The sequence below is a fragment of the Calidris pugnax genome, unplaced genomic scaffold (assembly GCF_001431845.1).
Source record: "Calidris pugnax isolate Ruff unplaced genomic scaffold, ASM143184v1 scaffold25, whole genome shotgun sequence".
NCBI classification, from domain to species: Eukaryota; Metazoa; Chordata; class Aves; order Charadriiformes; family Scolopacidae; genus Calidris; species Calidris pugnax.
Genome location: NW_015090805.1, coordinates 10751793 through 10777076, shown reverse-complemented (window position 1 = coordinate 10777076; position 25284 = coordinate 10751793). Strand labels below are relative to the sequence as shown.

The 25284-nt window shown below is 41.7% G+C and overlaps 1 protein-coding gene across 5 annotated transcripts in view; it reads right to left on the bottom strand.

Annotated features, from left to right (window-relative positions):
- Positions 1-24170, bottom strand: part of APP (amyloid beta (A4) precursor protein) — a 183901-nt gene extending 159731 nt beyond the window's left edge. For all 5 annotated transcript variants that reach the window (XM_014938124.1, XM_014938126.1, XM_014938125.1 and 2 more), the window contains exon 1: positions 23999-24170. In XM_014938124.1, coding sequence (XP_014793610.1) covers positions 23999-24118 — 120 coding nt within the window. In that variant the 5' untranslated portion in view covers positions 24119-24170. The remainder of the gene's footprint in view (positions 1-23998) is intronic.
- Between the last annotated feature and the right edge of the window lie 1114 nt (positions 24171-25284).

Sequence of the window (25284 nt, the reverse complement as noted above, 5' to 3'; positions counted from 1 at the left end):
TTTGTGCTTTAAATGGACAAAAATATTTTTATCACTTCAGTAAAGTAGTCTCCAAACAGTTACTGCAAGAACAAAAGAATACACATATTTAATAACCACTGTTTAGAAGACTGTGGTCTTAAAATTGCTTGTGGAAAATGTCCTCTGACAGCAAGCATATATGAAGGATAGCTAAACAGTGCTGCAACTAGGAAAAAAAAAAAAAAGCCTTTGGTTCCAGATAAAAACCATTTGCACTCCTTTCTAGAGCATATCTTTTAATAAATAAAAACCTTTTAAGAATTTTCCTGTCAGAGGCCAGAAAGCAACCCACATGTTAAAACCACAGAATGACACAAAAGATCAGCTGCTTCCTGGTATTTTGCATAGATATGTTACTGAGAACAAGCAAACACGCTACACCCGTTTTTCAGGAGTTTGGTATGTCCACACAGAGGATGTATAAAGTAATTATGTCTGCATGGCCACTTACAGTACTTCTGCAAGCTTTCCAATCTGTAACTTTGGAAGCAGTGATGCTACAGAGTCCCAGCTGTCCCAGATCAGCTGTGGCAGTAGTAGCATCACAAGAGCAGCAATGACACAAGCACAGCCGACCCTGAATGACATACCCTGTTCTCAATCTTGCAACCTGTATCTGCAAAACAGGCAGATTCAAGTTATTATATCTCATCAAAATATTCTAATTTATTACTAGTTTTTACAACCGCTTTTCTACATTATTACAGAGGATCTTAATATAAGGTAATTTTGAATCTTCACTGATTAATATCTAAACTCAGAATCAGGACTTGAGAAGCATGAATTTTTGAGTCAGATTATTTGTTTTACTTTCTGCTGCAAAGTCATGTAACACAAAGGCTAAAAATGACATCAAACTAAAAACCTCCATGAAATAAAGAATACGAGCCTCAAACTTTTGCGAAAAGACTGTCTCTTGAACTTACCTAAAAATAAAGGGGAAAAAAATCCCTCTACCCCTTTTACCCCTCTACTCTGCTCTCATGAGTCCCCACCTGGAGTACTGTGTCCAGCTTTGGAGTCCTCAACACAGGAAGGACATGGGTCTGCTGGAACAGGTTCAGAGGAAGGCCACTAAAATGATCCAAGGGCTGGAGCACCTCTCCTATGAGGACAGGCTGGGAGAGCTGGGGCTGTTCAGCCTGGAGAAGAGAAATATCTGGGGAGACTTTATAGCAGCCTTCCAGTACCTGAAGGGAGCCTACAGAAGAGCTGGGGAGGGACTCTTTGTCAGGGAGTGTAGCAACAGGATGAGAGGGAACGGCTTTAAATTGAAATAGGGGAGATTTAGATTAGATATTAGGAACAAATTCTTTACTGTGAGGGTGGTGAGGCACTGGAACAGGTTGCCCAGAGAAGCTGTGGATGCCCCATCCCTGGTAGTGTTCAAGGCCAGGCTGGATGGGGCTTTGAGCAACCTGCTCTAGTGGGAGGTGTCCCTGCCCATGGCAGGGGGGTTAGAGCTCAAGATCTTTAAGGTCCCTTCCAACTCTAACCATGCTACAATTCTATGAAAAAAAGACATTAAATTGCACATGCTTAATGCATGCAATTATGGATGCTTATTATCTTTACGCTCCCACTCACTTCAAACAGCTGTCTTAATTTTTTTGCCTGTTTCTACAGTAACTGTTGGCCCTAGTTAGGATTTTTAACCCTTGCTTTGAGTGCATCTGCTCTAGCCCTCACTTTTGACTAGAGGTGTAGGTTTACCAGGTGAAACATCACTCACTGTTACCCTAAAGCACAGTAAATCTCTGGCACGTCAGCTCTCGCACGGACACAGAGTTGTTGGAGGCATGGGCATAACCCCTGTACTGAATCGACAAGCGAGTCAAACAGAAGCTGTACGAGCTTTAGAAAGATTTCCACATACCAACACAAACCCCATGCTATGTGTGGTCAAGCTGGCTGCTCTGGAGAGCCCCTGAGGTCCAAAATCTGCAGGCAGCAGCTGCCGTGTTTCACAAGAGATGAACCATGTATCGCCACACTGGCTCATCTCCCAGCCACCACATCCTATTCTCGTCTACCTTTCCTCAGAGTTGTTACGCAGGAATAGTGATGCCCTCCTTCTGGCTAACCTATCCTTAGAGAAAGTTATGAAATAGGAACTGGGTTCTCCTCATTACCAAGTGAAAGCAAACACAGTTGCGCTTCACTTAGCACTGCAAGTACCAGAGCACAGCCAGTGCTCAGGCCTGCAGCTCTCCCTGGGGCAGCCCCCTGGCTGGGAACCATCACCCCTCCAGTCCACGCCAGACACTCCCTTGGTGAACAGAAGCTCAACAGCTACGTCCTCTCATGCCTGACCAAGCTCAGCCACGTGCCTCTGGATTTCTCAACCACGCAGGCACTCCTACACACAGAGGCAAAGCTACAGGGCTAGTTGGCATCCCAGCTTTTCCTGTCATTCCCTGTAACCCAGGCAACTCTTTCACTTGGTCAAAGAGCATTATGAAGAGAAAGTCAAACGCAGCACCCGCTGCATTGGAGGACTTTCCAAATTCACTGTCATGGGCCAGCCTGAGAAAGGCCATGCAGCTGAAGGTGACCAAGAATAGCTCTGCCCCATACCACAAGTCCCAGGTATCTGCTTCTTCAACTTAATCAACATAATATCTCAGGTATTTGCACTAATTTCCACATGCTACTTGGGAAGAGAGAAAAACCCTTTTAACCCTGCAGTTTAAAAGAAAAGAGAAGTAATCAATCCTTAAAAGCAAGACCACACCCTATTACTCAGAGTAAGTGAATAATTCCAGACTGGGTGTCTTCCAACCTAGCCAGAGAATTATTTCTTTTAATTCAACCCTGCGGACAAGTTTTCAAAGGCATAATACTTCTTATCTTCAGCCACATCACCTAGCATCCATCCATAACATCTTTCAGTTTTTAAGGGCTGCTGTCTCACTAGCTATCTGGGTCAACCCTCAGCCTCATCTAGGAGTTTCACATACTGCCCTTAAATCTGTTTCTTAGGGCCCATCTAACAAATCATCCTCCTCCCTTCCAACATCTCAGCTGCTTCACTATTACACACAGAGCTGCTGTCCAAGAGTTTCCTGCCATGAAACTCATCTGCTATTCCCACTCCTTTCACTCCAACTCTCACCTCTCCGGTCCATTAATCCTGGCATCCTGTTAGTTCCCATTTCCAAACTGCCTGCCAAACTGCGACTCTTAAGCCCCGTGCTAAGAGGCAAATGCTCTGTCCTCTTCTCCTAAGCATCTTTTAAACCTCTTCACTTTTTCCTCCAAGCATGCAAAGCAAGCATGCATTTCAACACTCAAACTAGTTTCCTTCATTACTGATTCCATCCTATAGGAAAAAAAACCAGCCAAACAAAAACAAACAAACAAACAAACAAACCAAACAAAAAACCAAACAAAAAAACCCAGTCATCTCACCCTCCCAAAAAAACCCACTCAGGCATATGTGTGAGGAGACGATGAACCTTCTAGGCATTATCCACAGATAGAGGTAGGAGATGGAGGCAGGAAGCAGGAGGTGGAGGCAGAGAGGAAGAGGAGATCAAGGTGTTGCTACAATTTCACACCTGGTCATGAGAACATGTACTCACTGCTTTTCTGTATGAATAGTACATATATAAAATCCTGGTAGAGTATCCCAAGTACTTTTGGTATTGAGAATGGTAGAAACATGAGCTGGTTTTGGTACAGTGGCCAGTTGGGTTGGTTCACCCACAAGCAGCTTCATATGTACACGATCTTTTCTCTTAAAAAAAAAAATCCTGATGTGCTTTTTATCTGGAATTTCACGGGAGACTGCCAGTTACCTTGTAATTAAAGCAATCAGAAAAAGTGTCAGACATGAGGTAGCCTGGTCAACCCTAATTCACACACAGGGCTCTGTGCATTAACACAGACTTAATTGAACACTCACACACTGGCTTTCTCTGTGTGCCTTCCTCTGTACACGGGGAAGGCAGAAGCCTATGTAAGCAGAAATAAGGCTGCATGGTCAACCACATACTCCTCATTGCCTTTTAATCCTTGATTTTATAACATAAATATGTTTGCATGCAATAAGAAAACCAAACCAAAAATCTTAGCCCTGCCAGGCAAATTAAGTTTACCACATCAGGTCTCTAAAGTCTCTCTTGTCTAATTACAGAGGATATCTAGCTGTTCATACTATAAAACCTCAGAGTAAACAGGGTTGAATTTATGGTCTCTTCTAAGCTGCTTCACTGTCCACCTTAAGCACTTACTAGTTTAAATGCAACAAGCACTTTATTTCCATGTAGACAGAAATTTTTGTTCACAGAAAGACAGCAAAGTCTACTTTGTCGTGCCACCATAAGCCCATTCAAAGTTTTACTCTGCTCAAGTACAAATGCAGAAGATGAGACTACACCTGCTTGTTACTCTACAGCATCACTAGAAGCAGTTTTAGGTTTAGGGTTGCTTTTCTGGTGGGGCCTTTTGGCTTTGTCTGTTTGTGTGTTTCGGTTTTTCCTAATTGAATTTCTGCAGAAATACGGTTAAGTATTAGAGCAATGAGATGGAATAACCACCTAGTCAAGTTAACAGGGTATTTTTCTCTCAAAGTAACATCTGTATAAAGGATAAGGCTTGCTGTCCTCCCAAGAGGGAAGAAACAGTCAGATACAAGTAGTTTTAAAAAAAAAAAAAAAAAAGAGAGAGAAAAAAAAGCTAAAAAACAACAGACTCCTTTAGGCACGATAAAAGATTTCATCCATCCCATTCCCTCTTTAAGGGTTGCCTGAAGCCCTGTGTCACCATATCAAGGAAGGTAAGACAGTGTAAGCAGCTAGAGAGCCTGGGTCTGGCTTTCCAGATTCTCCTGCAGGTTACCATCCCTCCAACAGCATGTCAGTGGGAGGAAGGTGAGGCATAGTGCTCTCCTGGCAGCAACTCCTTCCTTGATCACATCAATATATGAAGTGTCCCACCTTTCTGTCAAACTGTAACATAAGTGACTATAGGTGAGGTGTTAGTTTGTTGAGCAGATCACAGTACAAAACATACCTAAACAGTAGCATAAAATCTACAAAAATATACTTGAAAAAATATAATTGTTCTCTATTCAACTATTTCCAAGTTCCACTGCTTACGAAATGACCTATTTTATGTGAAAGTTGTCCTCAGGGCCATGCAAGAACTGTCACAAAATAACAAGCCTGGGAACTCATTTTTAATAATCTAATTAATTTATGCATTCTTGAGTTTACTGCGGAACTGGCCAAAGGGTAATTTATTAATCTAAGAGCCTAGATTCAGCTGCATGTATGCCCCAAGAGACAAACGCGGCTGTGGTTTCCCTTTTCATGAAATCTACTTCAGGCTCTAGTACCAAAATGTGAAGTGCTTAATACAAGGCCATATTCTGAAACCGTGGCCATACTCCATCACGCAGAATACAAGAAAACCATGCCTGATTTAGTCCTGTAGTGAAAGAAATACAGAAAAAGTTTGGGAAATCTGCAAGTGAGAAACAGACTACCTGATGTTCTAACACGCAACATGACCTTAACAAAAACATAATTAAAAGTTGAACATGATGAAGGAAACTATAGGGAGCACATCTGCAGAAAACATTCACATCAGTATCATTTCTTGTTAGTGAATGGTGTAGGAATGTACATGCAATGTTTTATATTTCCATAGTGCTCCCTTGAAACAGGATGCCTGCAGTAATTACTTGAGTAGCTCCAAGACAACACTATGTTTGGTTTTTTTTTTCTCTTTAAATCAAGTAGTAATGTATTTTAATAATTCTTCTTCTTGTGCATTGAGATACACATTATATAGACTACAGCTTTAAAATGCAAACACAGAATATTTAGTGTCAGTATAAAATAGGATAAAAGTTTCCTTCCTAAAGAAATCACATCTTCACAAATATTTATAAATTTGTGCTTTTCTTCAACATGTTAAGTCCTTCTCATAATACTTGGTCCAGAGTAATCAGAACTGCCTCACCACTGTCTCACAGATAGAGAAATGGCTCTCTTAGGACAGTACCCTGGAAAATACATGACTGAAGATAAATCAGACATTCCTTACTTCTGTTACCAATATTAACAATATCTCAGATTAAATTAAGTTTACCATCAAAGCTTACCTATAGAAACTGTCACTAAGCATTTTCTGAAGCCCTACCTTCCTCAAGGGAATTGCAATTCGGAGCGGCTACTAAGACAGAAGTTCGTTTAGTCTTTTAGATTTCACATGTGTTTGTGTTTCAAACAGCGGACTCTATTAAATATGAATGCTCCAAAACACGGACAATAAATTTGAGTACTGCAGTCTGAAAGCTGAACAAGCTGAACAAATGTACTTCAGCCTGATTCACAAGTCCTGACTGGACTTATTCAGGATTTCATTTTAAACTTGCATTATACTATAATCTGAAATAATTTTCAAATAGAGAAAAACCCTTATGGTACAAATGTTTGTACAAAGACATGCCACTTCAACTCCTTAAACAAATTCACTGAGAAACAAACTACTAGAAACATTTCAGGAATTTGGACACTACACTTTAGGAGACCAGAAAACTTCCATAATGCTTTCACTTGCTTCATGTACTCAGCTTTGAGTAAGGGTATTTTCAAAGAACCATTTTTTTCAGATTTATTCCCCCCCACCCCTAATTCTTCTTTCTTTATCCCCTCTCCCCTTTAATTACTGCGATCTTTTGTGAGCTCCTACATAACCAGCTTCTTTTGAGTCAGGGAAAACAGAAAAACAAAACCATAACCAATAACCCAAGGAAATGTTGAATTACTAAAACAAGAAACTATATTAAAAAGTTGAATACATTTTCACAATTGTTTTCCAAAGCAATGGACAACTTTGCAAAAGAAGAATGAAACGATGCGTTATAAACATTGCTAAGACTTCTGCAGATATTTGCTTCGTATTTCCATGCTGGGGAAAAAAAGAGGGGAGAAAAAATGTCAATAAAGGGGCAGTGCAAGTGCCAGACAATGGAGACCTCAGAGAGTCCCACAAAGAAGGAAATCTGCTGAGGATGCAGCTCATACGTACATGGTGCAAGTTCTACTCCATATGACACAGAATTTACTGCTCATGTCTTTAATAGCACTCACAAAGCATTACTGAAAGCTAATGTTCAATAGGATATTAAGAAATCTTCGTTAACTATTAAAAGTATTATTGTTCCCAGATCACTTAGAATTCACTTTTACTCATAAATTGCACTTACTGTTTCTCTAGTTCTGCTTCATGACATTTCAAATCCCCAGGGTGACGGGAAAAGAGACAAAGGGTATGTAGTGGTCTGCAATGACTGTCCCCTGCAGATATCTTTGCAACAAAGCTTGGAAATTTGTCCAAGAAAGATATAGAAATGATGTCTTTTTTTAGTAAACTGGTTGGTGCCTTCATTTCTAGTTGCTAAATTGGACTGAAAACCCAACTAATCCCAATTTTCTGCTAAATACTGTAGCTGCTGAAGAAGTAAGCCATCATCCTAAACCCATGAATGATGCCCATGTGTGTATTTAGCAGAGGACCTTCCAGCCATCTCCCCTTCTGAGAACTAGGGCGTTCAGCCAAGGATCCTTCAGATGAAACTGTACCCTGGAGTCCACCGGTGACTGCCAGTTTGAAAGCAAAGCAAGAAATGAAGCAGGCATCACCCGTGCTTTTCCCTAAAATGAAGCCCTACCATCCTTTTCCTACAACAGACTTTCAAGTCTGCTGGACTGCACACACACCCCACCTGTAGTGGCAGATTGAGTTAGCCATAGGTCTGAAAATATTCAGTGTCTCCCAGGGCAATTCAACTGCCTAACACTGTTTGCACTCTTTTTTTTAGAAAAACCATAGTATCTTAGTACTGTTTTTTTAAGAGTGAAACCCATGGAGCAGAAAATCCCTCTCTGTTGCTGCGTTACCACAGCAGACCCACCTGGCTTGCTTTATTTCCCAGCAGTAAGAACACATGAGGGGGAGCTCACAGCCCCTCAGACCCATGTTCCACCATCACACATTCACAGCGAGCCCAAGCGCTCACGGGCTCCAAGTTGTTCACAAAGCACAGGAGAGGTCTGGGGCCAAAGCTTTTGAGTATTTTTTTTCCTCTTACAGCTAACAAACATTGCTGCAGAGCTGGTTATTTGGCTATTGAACCTTGCAGACGTGAGGCCTAGAAAGGTTCTGACAGAAGCTGCTCATAAACTGGTATGTAAGCAGCAAACCTAGACGTGTATGAAGTTCCCAGTCATCGGGCTGTCTTACAGGCATCTGTACGTCTAACAGAAGCAGCTCAGAAGCATGCCAACCAAAGAACAAACTGTCTTAGTGCTCCATCCCCCACCAAAAAAAAAAAAGAAGCTAAACATTTTCTTGCCAGCCTTCTTCCTCCTGCAGTCTGTTCCCACACAGATGGCAAAACATGATTTGAGGCCTTGTACTGCACGCTCCACTGAAGTCAATGGGAACCCTGACACGGACTTCTCTAAAAGAGATTGAATCCACCAGCTCAAAGAAAGCCAGAAAAATGAAAAGCTTCTTTTTTTTTTTTTCCCAATCTCTTACAAAAGGACAATCTCAAGAGGATTAGGATGGTTGCCAAATGGAGAAACCAGCAGTGCTTCAAATTGCTCCCAATGACTCAATTGACCACAGTTATGTTAATCCCTAGAGAACACCACTGCTGTGGCATAATATTACGTCCAATCATATCCAACAAAACTTCTACACCAATATTTGTAAGACCTTATTCTCAAGCAGAAACAGGATGTGCATTTCCAAGTGCTCAAAGGCAAGCTGAGCAAAGGGAGTGGACTTTAAACTTAAAAAACTCCAAGTTGATTATGAATCTTCCGAGATGTGTTGATCCTGAATTTTAAAGGACAGAGTAAGAAGGACTGTAATCCTGCATCTCCTTTCCAATCCAAAACACTGTACAGATGGAACATGCCCATGCACCTGCCCATCTGCACCACACACCTTGTCAGTAGATCTTCCAAGCTGCTCATACAACAGGTGAACACCATGGCCAAGAGCAAAGAGCACCCATCTCAGCCAGATACTATCACAAGGTCAAAAGGGCAAACAGCACCATGGATTCTCAGTCTACATACTGCATGAATCATGCTTTCAACATGAAACGAAAAAATGTTCACTTAATATAAGTAACAGTATTAACAAGTTGCTGACAGCATGACACAGCTACTTGACAGAATCATAGAATGGTTTGGGTTGGAAGTGACCTTAAAGATCATCTAGTTCCAACCCCCCTGACATGGCAAGGGGGGGCCTTCCACTAGACCCGGTTGCTCAAAGCCCATCCAACCTGGCCTTGAACACTGCCAGGGAAGGGGCATTTACAACTTCCCTGAGCAGCCTGTTCCAGCATCTCACAAACCTCACGGGAAAGAATTCCTTCCTAATATCTAATCTAAATCTCACCTCTATCAATTTAAAACCATTACCCCTCATTCTATCGCTGTATTCCCTGATGAAGAATCTTTCCTGATCTTTCCTCTGGGCCCCCTTTAGGTACTGGAAGGAGCTATATGGTCTTCCTGAAGCCTTCTCTTCTCCAGGCTGAACAACCCCAACTCTCTCAGCCTGTCTTCATAGGAGAGGTGCTCCAGCCCTCTCATCATCTTCGCTGATTTTTAAGATATGCTGGACTAATAGTACGGTAACATCAAAAATCAGGAAAGAATGTGCAACCCTGGTTGAATACTCTTCAAAAAAGGCAAATGAGAGAGCAGGTCTGATGTATAGCATCAGCCCTCTGCTTCCTGCCTGAGCATTCGGTTATTCCCATGCTGCACGAGTGTCCTTTGCACACATGAAGAGCGGGTTCCTCTAACAGAGCCCTACCAGGCTGATATACAACTACCTTTCTCAGAGGAAATGTATATGAAAACCTTCAGTTGCTTTTATTCTTACTGCTGGTATGAAACAAACAACAACAACAACAACATTTAGTGTGATAAACATTTCCAATTCTGATGTTAAGAAAACAGAAACTAGGACTCTCAGAAGATGACACCACCTGCTGAGCACATGAACTGACAAATGGTGTTGATGGAGTGTACCAGAGTCTACTATCATTTCTCCTTGTTCCCTCCGTAACAATTCCCCAGTTAAAGAGTTGCTTAAGGCAACTAATTAACATGCAATTGTTATGGCTGCATCCAACTAAACAAACTCAAAGCACCTCAAGAACAGGACGCTCTCTTGTAGGAAAGCCCAGTAAAGACATCAAGGAAAGAATAATAAGAAAGGGGCTTCTGGTACTATTTTACAAGTACTATCAAACTCAACCTTTGGCATCAAACTTACTTGCCCTTCATCATCAAGAATGTTTACTTCAACAGTATTTAACAGATTGTCATCATGAATAGTAGCCAGGAAAAAAACCTTTTCTTTATTATTAACTGCTAAACAAACAGGTACATATGCAGTCATTATGGTAATCGCAACTCAGGCAGCAGTAACGCAACCAAATAGTTTTTGTTCTTGCATAATCCTCCAATTTGTCAATTCCTCAAAATCCAGAAAGAAATTTAGTCTTAAAAGGATGATAATTTATTGTCTGTCTCTTCTTTTGTTTCACAGTGAGACTGGCAAGCAATGCATTTAAAATGATCTTCGGCACCTTTTCTCCAACAGGAACTAAGTTTACTTAATTGGACTGAAGAAAAAATACATAAATCAAGTTTGACCATTCCAATCAAGTACTTCCATATGGCAAGAATTTCCAGAATTATGAAGAAAGAAAGAAAAAAAAATTCTTAACACACCATACCGCCTTGGCTTATCCTGGGAAAGAGATTACTTTCTCACCTCGCAGAGCTGCACCTACACTTATGTTGAAATTTTCGGAAATGAAAAAAGCAGATCAAAGCTTTAAATGCTCTTATCTTCAGGATTATGTTATGATGCAATCTACTTTATTACTGCGCTCTGTGGCTTAGCAGTTTCTGTTGTTTAGCAGGGTAACCGTTTCAGAGATAAGCTTTAATTTCTTTAGTACTCATGAAAGTGAGACGTTAAACTAGACTGAAGTTCCTTCTCCAAAGACTAATCTAAGCAAAGTCAATGTAAGGATTTGCGCAGACTTCAAATAATTCTGTATCAAACTCCTAGCTCAGCGAGAGCACTTTGGCATCAATCTGTTGGTGCAGCCCTGTGCCAACCGCCAGGCTGACCCTCCAACAGCCAGTAAAACAGCCCAGAGCTTCTCCCACAAGAAATTCTGTGATGTAGCTACACAATGTGATAAATTAATACATCACACTAATTTGCAAATTGAATCCACTTCTCCATTATGCTTAAGACAGGATTTTAGTTTGCTAAACAACAGTAACAAAGAACCCTAGTGTTAGAAAACAGCATGACAGTGATGTCCCCGAGTTCCTCCTTCACCTCCAGCTGTGAAACAGCAGCCTTCCCATACCTAAAGGGGGCCTCCAGGAGAGACTGGGAGGGACTCTTTGTCAGGGAGAGTAGTGATAACAGGACAAGGGGTAACTGTTTTAAACTGAAAGAGGGTAGATTTAGATTGGATATCAGGAACAAATTCTTTAGTGTAAGCGTGATGAGACACTGGAACTGGTTGCCCAGAGAAGTTGTGGATGCCCCATCCCTGGAAGTGTTCAAGGCCAGGCTGGATGGGGCTTTGAGCAACCTGGTCTAGTGGGAGGTGTCCCTGCCCATGGCAGGGGGGTTGGAACCGTTCTATGATTCTGTGAAAACCCTGGTTTAAGCAAAAGCAACAGCAAAACCAGCAGCAGTTGGGACTCTACATTTGAGATGGAGTCCATGTCCTCTTTCTCAAAATCCTTATGGCAGGCCTATGTAAGAAGGGTTTAGTAAAGGACCCAAGAAAACTAAGTTTCAGATTGGATAATCACTACAAGGATACTGTATTACATCCAATTTCTCAGACTTTCGTTCATCTGTCAGTTCTCCTCTGTCCTTCCTGCAGTCATGATCCCGTCAAAATATACCAGCCTTCTTCACATTTATTTTCACCTGCTTTTCTCTCCTTTTCTGCACAGATTTTGCTATTTTAAATTTATTTGCTCTCCACGTATGTTCTGACTGCTGCCCAAAATTAAATCATGAAGCCACATTTGCATCTCTGATTAACATATGGCCTGCTCTTCATTATAGGGATGATTTGACATCTGTCTTCTAGACCTAGTAAAATCTACTTTTTCCCATTTAAATTGTTCATGGTGTTTATCGCCAAAGACGACTTACTGGGGAAATTTAGGTATTAACTGGCTATGTTCTTCTGAAAACACACAGGGTCAAGAGGCAGAAATATCTAGTGCCTTCAGAAGTATCCAAAAAGCTTCTCCTTCACAGGAGCATACCATAGCAACACCATAGCAAAGCCACTCTCTGGTCAGCTGCCCTAAGAAGGGAAAGTCCTGTTCTCCCCTTCCACCTCTCCCATCTTATTACTCCAGCTCCCCTGACCCTTGGTGAACCAGGTCAGAGAGAGAAACTCATCCTTTTTTCTGTTTGTTTGCGGGGGCAGGCTTCACAGCAGTTCAGCTCCCTAAATTTCCTCATCGCAAGATCAGGCATATGCTAAAATCTGGCAGGGCAGAAATGAGGAGGAGGAGGGGAAGAAAACTGACTCTTTTCTGCAACAGCATGTACTGCTTCATGAAGCTCAACACTTCTGCTAAACCACTCTTTAGCAGCACTCCTGTTAGTTTGGTAAGAAACTCTAAAATTAGCTTGTACAATCTGACCACCTCACAGGAGAGACTATTTGTTCTTGCTACAAATCTTAAGCTACAACAGCTCAAGATGTCAAAATAGAAAGTATGCAAAAGTGGTGCTGCTCAAGAACTTCTAACCTGGCTGAATATAGAAGATCTCGCAGTCTACTGTGTCACTCCAAACACCAAACCAGAGAGGGCTCTTGTATGAAATGCCGCTGCTCAATGGAGTGGCTCTGTACTGACACCAGAATCATAAAAGCCATCTTCTAGACTTCAGCAAGTAACTGCCTATTACCATACCCACTGATGTTCTCAGAAATAGCTCACAATGAGAACTTCTGTGACAAACTCCTCTAAAATAGTAAAAAAATATACACATATAAACTTATATGGTATTACAAGTTTAGCTTTAATAAGATCAGTCTGATCAAATCCCCTTAAGTTCCTTGTTCAGAAGCACAAATGGAGTTCCTGCTTCTTGGATGATCCCTTCTGATTTTTTTTTTTCCTCTTAGATGGAGTGTACAGACTTGCCAAACCACGTGGGAACTTGGACAAGCAATGTTAGCTGCAATACTTCACAGATCTTTAAAAGGAATACTCATCAAAATCAAATCTACCATTTTTATTTGTTTAAGTCTGTAATTGGCTCAAACAAACAAACAAAAATACTAAAGGATCTTGATACTACCTCAAAACCTGACAGTTCCCATGTGCAACTCAGAAGCTGAGTTTACGAAGAAGCCACTTATTGACCACAACTCTTCCCAGGCCAAGTGGAAGGAGTAATCAATGGAGGAAATTAGGTGTTTTGTAAATGCTTAATTATCGCTCTTCTTCAAGGAGACACATGACTTAGAATGTAAACCAATGCAATTTAATTCATTTGGTTCTTATCCTAACGGAAACATTGTGTGGTTTCTTGAAACAGCTGCAATTGGACAGCCTGCATATCATTAAATTTCCATGGAGTCAGTGCTTTTCTGAGCTACAATGATTATTTACAGAAAGAGAAACTCTATATATGTGTATCAGATCATATTTCTTCATGTCCAGACTAACAGTACTCACGTTTCAATACTCATACCCACAGAGAAGAAAACATTTAAACATGGCATTGTCGTTACTGTACAAGTAATTTTCCTGGTTTTTGGGGTGTCAATATATGCAACACCTATTGGCACCTACAAAATACAAAACTGATGTTTTAAGAGTAATTGGGATGCATCTTCCAAACAGTACATGGTATCTCTCTAGTAGAAGCTCCTGTCTCTTCCATAGCAAGGATTCACTCTAGGGCCACATAACAATTTGGAATAGTCTTAGGGACCTTACAACCAATGCTCTGTTTTTAAGTCTCAACATTAAGTCAGATGCCTCAAGAACTCTGAAAAAAAATTCTAAAATCCTCACCTTTCAAAATTCTTCGTTAGCATTTTGCTACAAAGTGAAATTCTTGCCCTGATCAAGAAAAAAAAACCAAACAAACTAACCCCCCCATACAAAAAAATAAAAACAAAAAGAAAAAACCAACCCAAAACCACACAGCTAAAATTCTGTTTAAACTATTAAAAAAAATGCTAAATGTATATTAGGTAAGAAGGTGGATAAAGCCATCAATAATTGCTCACATATCCAGAAGCCTCTCCATGATTATGAATTGTAATTAATACACAACCACTTAGAACAATATTCTGAAAGGAACACACATCTATAAAAACAGATTATCAGTGGGATTTTTTGTTATTCAGAAGTATACAGTATTTGGAAGATACTCCAGTGTGTGACAGAGCAGCAGGCATTCAGTACAGTACTACATAATAATTTTGATTGAATAAAGGCTAACCGGATTATTATGTCACAAGATGAATTAGAAAGCGGTGGTAATAAACTGCCTGGAAAAAAAAAAAAAAAAAAAAAGGAACATCCCAGAAATCAAGAAATATCTCCCTCTTCAAACCTTGGGGCATTGCCCTGCTATGAATTCAAGCGAGCATCACCTCCTTGACAGCTTCAAAGCCACAGTGAGGGAAAGCATCTTTTCCTTTCTTATTTTTGCCTGCAGAACTGACAACTGAAAATACGTACATAATGCCCTTTTACTTGCACAGACAGGCTTCTGAACACAGACGTATTCTGTGCTACCAATCCAGACAGATCGGCCCACTGTCTGCTACTAATAAGCTTCATATGCATTGCTACAGTGAAATAAACACATCTGTAGTCAATGTTTCTGATTTCCATATAATTCAAAGTAAATGGACAAGGGTGAAACTTTGTGGGGGCAGGACCAAGAGAAAAAAGAAGCCTGTCCCCCCCCAAAAAAAAAATAAAAGAAAGAAAAGCCCCAGAGAAGAGTAACACTATCACCACAAGAGAAAGCAGTGAGGTATAGCACAGGAAAGCTATAGAGCCATAAAGGACACTGATGACCCAAAAATACAGAATGCCACAAAGCATACTACCTATTCACACGTACACCTAGTCATGCAGAGAGACTTGAAGACGACCAGAAAGAGCTCATGCCCCTAAACACTCAAAACCACCCAAACCCTGCAGGCAGGCTCTCAGGTCTCAGGAGCACCAGTCCCAAAAAAAGAGTCACACTTGCACGGATCCATCTGCAGAGGTACCTCACAGATGCTAGGGCTGTGGTTTCAGTGCCTTTAATTGGACACAAATCTGACACTGCCAAGGCACGATTCCTACCTTATTCCATCCCTTGTCTGCTTACTGCTAACACCTCTCCATCAGCCAGTGCTAGCACAGAAGCTGGATCAAGGAACTGACTTACTTCTGAAAGCATGTGTTTCCCCCCCGCCCCAAGAATAAAAACTGCATCACAGTGGAAACTGCCAGGAGTTAAAGAGAACCCAGGATGACCTTTACCAAAAATGGGACAGATCTGTGCCAGCCTCAAGTGTCCGTGCAAGCATGGTCTTAAAAGTGGGGGAAAAGACAGTAGATTAGCATGGACATTTCCTTCTCAAAAGGGCTGAAATGAAGCAGCTGTATATTTATATATATTTTTTTTCTTTACTTAAGGTAATCATCACACTTCAGGTCTAGTATCTCTTAAGACTTATAATATTATTTATTAAAGGAAGGGCTGCTACCAGTCCATCTCACAGTTATGTAGCATAAGATGTTTGGGAGATCTATCTGTAAAGGAAGTAGCAGACAACTCAGTATGGTTAGCTCTGCATGTAAGAAAGAAAAAAGAACAGTGAAATGCAGCCATAGAGCTCTGCTGTGTTGTCCCCACCAGGACACCTTCCAGGCAACAACACAGGTGCAGGAGAGGTAACACCTGTACAGATCACATCCCTCTCTACACAGCCCTCTTGGAAGTTTCTTGGGCTTCAGTAAGGCCAAGAGTTGGGCCAGTTGAGCTTCACTCCCTTCCCCAGGCATGCAGAGAGACTTGTGCAGGTGTGGTTACCTCTCCTTTTGTAACCTTAAGGAGCAAACTGCAACCACAGAGCCCAGCTGATAATAACATATAACATTTTCTTCTTGTCTTTTGTATCTCCAATTTAGCACGTCTTTTGACATCTTCATCACATGCTAAATGGTTGTCTGCTAGTGAATTATGAACTAAAAAAATTAATAGGACTACCCTGCATACAGCCATTGCATTTCAGAGGACAGAAGAAACAATTGTATTCCTGGCACAAATGCTGTGCTGGTGGAACACAGCGATTAAGTTGAGCCACTCATCTAGTCCATCATATCTGTGAAATTCAAAATTAATCTAGAGGAAAATGCAGCATTGCAGCTTCATTGAACACTGTAGTACAAATTTTCCTAAATATATATTTATGCAGACAATCCTCTTCCATTTTCATCCTTTTTCCCCACTCAGCCTCAAAGCAGGAACAGCCTCCTTCCCCAGGAAGAGGGAGTTTTCCTCCTTCCCCATGTTTTTACATGTTACTTCAATAGCAGTTGGAAATTTTATCATAAAAACAACACACTGAGATCCTGATGTTTTTAATTTAATTTCTCTTCTGGGCTAAAAAGCCCGGCCTCCTTTCTCAAGAATGTGATACAGTGAGCATATTAAGGTTTAACTGCAGGATAAATATAACATCAAGTAGCAGACTCCTGATTTCCAAAATCTAAGCCTTCATTGAAACAAATGAGATTTTAAGCATTGGCAGACAGAATGAACTAATTCAACTTTTGCTGTGGACCAAAAGCTATATAAAACAAAACCCCTCAATAATCAATGTGAAGAATACTAAGATATCAAACTTCATCCAAACTCTTAAGCATGACTGTGCACGTCTCAGAATATACAAACACACATTTGCCTTGAAAATGTCATTTGTTTATAAGGACAGTCTGTGCTGCCAAAAATTTGTATGTTTTCCATAATGTTTCATTAAATGGATCATTTTCCTCAGAGCAAAATGTATGGCTTTTTAAGCTGCTGAATTTAGAGTAGTGCAGCTTTAAAATTCATTTTCTTTTTCAATACAGTGGCTATTTGGTTTGAGAAACTAGAAAGAGCACATTATGCAGCCTAGATAAAAAAACAACAATTCATATTAGGATGAAAATGACAAGGTAATGTGGAGCGAAACCATATCAAAGCAAAGACCGTTTTCATTGCATTTCAAATTGCCTTCTCAGAAGAAAAGGCCAAACTAGTTTTTTCTTTTTAAAATCTCCAGCATCCCTGCCAGTTCAACAAACCCTTTAACAAATTTCTAGAAGCCCTCAATAAGGACAAAAATAGAGGGAGGGAACCCACTGCCATCAGTCCTGCCTGCCTGATTCTGCCTGGCGTGGGCTCCAGAGCAACAAGCACAGAAGGATTATCTGAGACAGTGGCGGTAGGGAGCCAAGCAAGCACAGAAAATGAAGATGGGGCAGTCGTTTGATGATCCTTTTGGCCCATCTACAAAACAGAGGGCTTGAGGACTACTTTGAAGCAGGAGGCAGTGAGATGAATTAACATCAAAGCCCTAGTATGGTCACGCTCCAGATTGTACTGGATCTGGCTAAAAAAATGCTTTGGGTTTCAGCAGCACCTTAATGAAATACGTGGCGTAAAAACAAAAGATTTGAGCAAATGAGAAGATGATATTTTTTGCAAGTATTATGACTAGAGATTAGAAATGTAAACACTGTTCTGTCAACAGTTCTAATGAATTATCTGTTATCTGAATTTACCCTACTATTTTCTGCTCCATGTCACACAAAGATATAGTTAAGAGCATAGTACCGTGCATTTATAATTAATGTTTTTATTTCTGGGGAGGACTGCTGTAAGAAATACACATTCAGTGCAAGACACTGAACGTCATGACTTTACAAAATAAACCAGGCAGCCATGATGTGTTCTCAGAGGTGCCAGGTATAACACCTACCAAAGCCAACATATATTCTATGTCTGAAAGTTAATCTAAGTATCTAGCCAAAGCTCTCACAGCAAGACAGCTACTGCTTACAAGGCACATCTCTATCTCCAGGCTCTCAGGTTTATACTCCATCCACTCAACCACGCATGCGATATGCAGACCCAAACTAGTTTTACTTTGATCTTGAAAAAAAAAACCACCCACAGTCGTCAGAACCATTCCTTTCCATTCTGTTCAACTCCATGCATACTAAAAATGGAAATGAGCATCTTTAAATTAAACTAAGTGGGGGGAAAAATATGCATTAGACAAAATGGAATTTTTTGCCAGCTGTGAGCGTTGTTTTTACAATTCATTTTGGACACCGAGTTCAGCACAGACAGCAAAATAATTTCAGTCCTTCAAGGAACTCATATAATGTATCCTAATTACTAGACATAAAATTCAGCACACAGTGGCTGTTCAAAATTGCTAATATAATAAAGCATACACCAATATCTTCCATCTGAACACTCATTCCGTTTAAACAGGGAACTGAGCACACCTAAATTAACTTCCTACTCTGCATATTCATGTGACCCTGAAAACACATGCTTTGGCAGAGGGCAGGGCGCAGAGTGGTTTTATGAAAACAGTTTAGCGAGGCAAGGAGCCGCCTGGCCTCTGACACGCACCTTCCTTCAACCCTGTGGTGCCACCTGGGCCCTGCTCCCAGCTTCCACGTGAAGGTGGGTGGGTGGGATACCCAGCTTCTTCCACAGAACAACAGAAAGCTAAATCCAGTAGCAGCGGTCCTCACCTGTTTTGGGACATCAGCTTAACCTCCTGCCCAGGGTTGTTCAGAAGAAACTTCCCCCAGGGGGACAGTTATCCAGTAACTGTGCATGGCAGGGTTTTTCCCATGTCCTTCTGTAACAGCTGGCACCGCAGTGTCAGAGGCAGGACTAGACTGACCCATGGCTTGATTTGAGGGGTCGGCTAGGACACAAGGAGCTAAGGATTTTGGCACATACACAGGTGTAACCACTCCACTCGCATTAACGCCATGTTGTTCTAGCACCTCCACCACTTGCATTTGACAGCTGTTTGCAGATCAGGGCCATGCCATTCTAATCTTCAATAACTGGTACAATTAACACAGCAGCATGCTAGCTAGCTTGAGATTTAAAGATGCCACTCGTAAATTCCACTTCTCTACCCAGCATCTCATTCCACCCAAGAAGGCTTGATTGTGCTATATTTAAAAAACTGAAAAGCACCCAGCTTAGGCTGAACATGGGGGAACGTGCAGATTTGAAGGCAGAAGAGATGGAATATGCTCTGCTTCCAGAACCAATTCTTGTGAATTCAGTAGCAGCATTTAACCGAGCCCAAGGAAGTTAGAAGGAAGCATTCAAGTATCTTCCTTTTCCTTTCAAATAAGTAATGTATAGTCTGAGCTTTGTCATCTTTAAATTGGGTGATGTGTTGTCCAAATATAAATCCAGACAGTTCCTGTGCTGCACTGAGCTCCCACTCAAAATAAGCAAAGCAACAGCAAGTGACATAAATCTTCAAAACACGTAGGCGGTTCTGCTTATTCCCTGTTCCTCCCTTGCTGCCCCTGCAATGCTCCTCTGCTGTTACTTCCTGCATCAAGACTTCAAAATCCACCTACACTGGCAATGGATGAGGAGAGGCAACAACAACAATCTCAAAGAAAAGATAGGATGCTCCCAATAAACATAAGCCCTTCTGTACTTCCTTCACCTCTGCCCACCACCCAGGCATCTGGCCTGGAATCGTCAGCAAAAGCTCTTTTAAAACAACTTATAGGAAGGCAGAGGAACACGTCTATTTGTAAGTTCTGTTGAAAAAGGGGAGATTTTATTTTTGTTATGATACCTTGATGGAAGAAGAAGCCAGAGGCTAGACAGAGTAACATTTTTGATTAACTGGGGTTTCTTCATAAAAGTTACTAGCTTGTATCATTTCAGAGACAAGGAGTCACAGAGCAAGATCTCCACTGTACTTGCTCATTGAATTTCTGCCCAGTTGGCTCCTTTCGATGCGCCCCTGGTGTAGGAGGAACTGGGTGCATAAGCTAATAACTCTACAGGATCTGCTGCAGTAGAGCATCATCTCTTGTACTACAGCCATAAACACAAAGCCTGGTGCAGAGCCACTCAAGGTGTCTGCAAATAAACACCAGGACGGACAGATTTCTCACTGGAGATGCAGGGGGACATTTCAAGGACAGCTCAGAGCCAGAGAAAATCCCCAGTACCTTAGCGGAGTGGTACTAACAGCTGCTGCTATAGAAAGACCAAAGAACCAAGGAAGCTGCCATGGTGTTGGGGAGCATGAAGAACAGAGGTGCAGGCAGAGTACCTCCTGATTGATTAGCAGAGCATATAGGCTCTGCCTATACTGAGACAAAAATACACCCCACGAAGTAGCACTCCTCCTTTTGGGGAAAAAAGCAGCATGAAAATGAAGGAAGGAGACAGTCATATTTAGCAAAAGCAATCAAAAAGGAGATTTTTACCTGCTTGCTGTTCCAATGCAAGACATCTCACATCTCAGCCTTGATGCCTACTGCTTTCTGCTAATGGGAAAAGGTAAGTTTACATCTGACAGCAAGCACTGTCCTGCAGCCAACATAAACAGCAGAAGGCAAGAGGAAAACCCCCTCACTTGTTACCCCAGGATACTAAGCATATTTGGAGCATCAAGCAACAAGGAATTCCCCACAGGCGAGAAGCCATTTTGAGTTGCATTTACTAGCACTTCTCTACAAATGCATTGCTTTGGTAGAAGTGGGTGCCTTTATCTGACTCTGCTGTTTCTCTTTTCAAGTCATCGGAAAGTTAAACAGAAGCAAAGCAGTAGTGCCCCTTCCCAGCTACAGTCAAAGCCTACTACGCTACAGACCCAGGGGCACAGGGAAGACTACGGAGAAGAATCATACTCAACTTGGAGCCCCTAACCAAAGGGCAACAAAGATTATCAGAGGACTGGAGCACCTCTCCTATGAAGAGGGGCTGAGAGAGATGGGGATGTTCAACCTGGAGAAGAGAAGGCTCCAGGGAGACATGACAGTGGCCTTCCAATAACTAAAGGGGACCTACAGGAGAGATGGGGAGGGACTCTTTGTCAGGGAGTGTAACGATAAGACGAGGGGTAGTGGTTTTAACAGTAGATTTAGATTAGATATTAGGAAGAAATTCTTTACAGTGAGGGTGGTGAGGCACTGGAACAAGTTGCCCAGAGAAGCTGTGGATGCTCCATCCCCTCAAGTGTTCAAGGCCAGGCTGGATGGGACTTTGAGCAACCTGGTCTGGTGGGAGGTGTCCCTGCCCATGGCAGGGGGGATGGAACTAGATGATCTTTAAGGTTCCTTCCAACTCTAACCATTCTATGATTCTTTCCACCCTGCCAGGTTGAACCAAGTTCTATGTGGCTTTTTGTTTTAACTTGCTGTCAGCAGATCCAACCTTCCTAATATTTGCTACCTATTTCTGAATAGTACAAAAAAATATACATAGTATAAAAAATGATGGCTCACATGACTCATCCCCACCCTCAATCCAGCTGCTGACGGAGTGCCCCAGTGCTACTGCTACATGCACCCCAGGCCAGCTTGCCCCTTCTCCACCAGCGTCCTACGGCCAGTTGTACTGTGCAACTCAGGTGTGTGTGTGTGTAGTAAAGATAAAACAGGACATCAGCAGCTTCCCACAATCAGATTGCCTACTGGTGAGCACGGCAAGGTAAGCCTTTTTAGCCAGACCCCCACAGCAGAATTGCTCACTTGAAGTTAGTGAGCAATTAGTTAGCACAGTACTTAATCACACACCTGTAATAGCATAGATTGACTAAAAGCAGTAAGACACCTACTCCATTTTTAGGGAGTAGACCTGCCAGCACCTTGCCATCTGACATGGCAAAACCCCCTATGCTATGCTTTTAACCACAGCTGAAGAGACGCTCCAAAATCATGACATGATCATTTAATATTAAGTTAATGAACTGTCAGCACACAAATCAAGGCTACCATCACACTGGAGTTTTAATATTTACCCTTAAAAATACAAGTAATGCAAGGCCTCTCCGTTGTTTCTCCAGGAAGGAGAAATTTCAGACTCACAAAAAAATTAAGGTTAAAAGAGAGCTACAGAGATCATCTAGATCCTCCTCTGCTCCAGATCATGTTGCTCAGCCCCTTGTCCAGTTCAGCTCTCCCAGTCTCCAAGGATGGACTCCACAGCCTGCCTGTGTGCATGTGCCATGGCATGTCACTCTCATGGCAAAGAATTTTTAACTTATGTGCTGTCCCAGCTTTCCTTATTATTCCCTTTGTCATCTAAAAATATATGGCTACTACCTTCTGACTGTTTTTACTTTCCTCTTCACTTTATTTTTAAGAGGGTTTTTTTGTTTGGTTGTTGTTTTTTTTTTTTTTAAATGCCACACAAAATTTCAAAATCACCTGACATTCAGCTGGGATTTACAGCTCCGAGTGTCCTTGTTCTGGAATCCTTCCCTACCTGCAGCATTTGTAACTGAATTGCCAACCTACTGAGCTATGCATGCCTTAAAATGCCCCAAATCTTCTGCTCTTACTGTCTGTAAATTCACATATTTCTTTCTGTAATTGTAAACAAAGACTTAATACTTTGTAGACTTTCATTCACCGATTCTCTACTTCCAGCTTATTATTTCTTTTTCCAACCCTTAGTAATTTCCCTATGCATAAATCAACTTTATTTAGCTAAATCAAAGGAGACAACAGAAAACCAGAAGAAACCTCTGAAACCTTACTAATAGATTATGTTTGGTATTTATGTTAGTGGTAAACAAAAGTATTATGAATTTCACAAAGTAATTACTGTTCTTAGTAAAAAGACAAAGCTCCTGGTGAAGAATCAATTTTAACAGCCATTACAGTATCTTCTGTAAAATGAATATTCTAGACCATAAAGCCCAAACTCAAAAAAACCTGAACTGAACACCACAAGAAACAGAAGGAACAGCCAATGGGTGAAAGGACAGGAATGAAGATGCTAAGAGAGCAGAGATCTGAAGTGTGAATTATCTTGCTTTCTAGAGAGGCATTTTCACAGGAATTCATTTGAAATTTAGGAAGCCAGACAGCTACTGCTATGGCAATAAGCAATAGCCCCTGTCTAAAAAAAAAAGTAGAGATGGTATAGAAAGACATAGGACTAAAGCAACTCAAGCCATGCCCTTTTGTTTCATGGCATGAAATCCGCATTTTCTTTTTAAATTGTAACACACTGGTACGAGGTTATCGCACAATCACAGCATAGAGACAAAACAAAATTAGATCCACAGTCTGTTTTTAGGACATAAGAGAGTGGGTAATGAGTTTCTGCTCTCAAACATGAAATCAGTCATTGTGACTTCATCTGTAGGGCAAGCTTTTTCTATTAAGAAACTGTGAATGGTTCAGTGTGCAGCAGAGACCAATAACTCCAGCCTGACCCCGTGTATTTCAGTACCACGGTAGGATGAAGATGTGTTACAGCTGACTCTTTCAAGATCAGCCCAGAAAGAACAAGGGCATTTTAAATAATAAAATGTCACATCATCTTTGTTCAAAATATTTTATAAGCAAGAAGTTCATTGTGCATACACAATACAAGGGCAGAAGACAGAGGGGCAAAATCGTCCAACAGACTCAGTGACTCCCAGCAACCAGGTTTTGAAGCTTTTTTTAACAGGCTCTGGGGAGAACCTCTTTAAAAAGACAAAAGGGCAATGGAGCAGAAGAGAAAAAAATAGAAAGGTAAGGTCCCTATAGACTCAGCTCTCCAGCATGTGCCTGCACCTTTATGTTTCAGAAGAACCACAATTGCAGTTGTTCCTGAGGACAGTACTTACTTCCTGGCAGTACTGGAGAATCCCTTCCTTTGTCCCGATGCAGGTCTTGGTGCCGGAGGGGTCTGATTCCCACTTTCCATTCTGCACGTTCATGTGCATGTTGAGTTTCCCACAGAACATGGCGATTTGAGGTTCTGCCAACAACCCAGCATTTCCATCAGCAGGCACCTGGGAGGAAAAGGGGAAAAAAAAAAAGCTTTAACACTGTGTCTGACAGATGAGTCCATCCAAAGCAGGAACAGTTCCATTTTACAGCTGAAATTTTTTGATTCGAGCAGATACAAGAAGTGTAAATAAGGTCTTCAGAGAAATCCAGAACACCACAGTGTAGCACAGAATTTAAAGCAGTGAACAAACTCATTTGGGGCCCCACATGATCACCTTATCAACTTGGGCTAAACACAGAACAACATGCATAACTGTAACACGCTATGTTATGCAATTTAATTTTCCGAATATACTTGGTAAAATGGTGCTGGGCTGGGGGGTGGGTGTGGGGGTGTGTGTCACTAAGAGTTAGCAAAAGAAGTAACAAGTTTTCTTCAAGTTTCCTAAAAAAAAACAACCAAAAAACACAAAACCAAAAACCAAACACCACCACCACACACCAAAAAACCCCTAAAACAAGCTCCCAATGCATCTTTTTTCAAGACCCTCCCTCATTCACTCAGATGTGGAGCACACCAGGCTGTGTTTTGTGATGCCTTATGACTGTGGTTGAGTTAAAAGTGGTGGCTCCCACCTAAGCTTTGTTTCGACTGAATCTTAAAACAAGGTGCCTGGGGTGCTATCGAAATGGGACTGCTCACAGCAAAGTATTACAGAAGACCACCTACCTGAACAAGCCTTGAACTCCCAAGGCTTACTGCAGGCTACCCAAAGGGCTGCCTGCCTACCACCCCCCTCCTTGGATCCCCTGGGCACTGCCAGGGTACGGAGCCAACCTCAGAGCTGCCCTCCCTCAACAGCTTCCCAACTAAAGGCAATTCTGGAACACCTGTGAGCTTCCTACCTGCACGTATAAACCAACTTCACCCTCCTCCCCCCCTCAACAAACCTCAACACTGGTTCAAATCCCTCCCGTGGGACAACACACCACCACGAAGGCAAATCAACTGCTTGCCCATTCTACCCGCTGCCTTCCCATGTAGCCAACCTCCAATGGTGTAACACTGAAAACACTCACTTCAGTTCTACCACCCAAGAAACCCAACAGAAAGGTAAGTCTCCCCATCAGGTTAGGTTCCTCAAGAGAAGTCAATGTTCTCCACCACCCCGCACGCTCC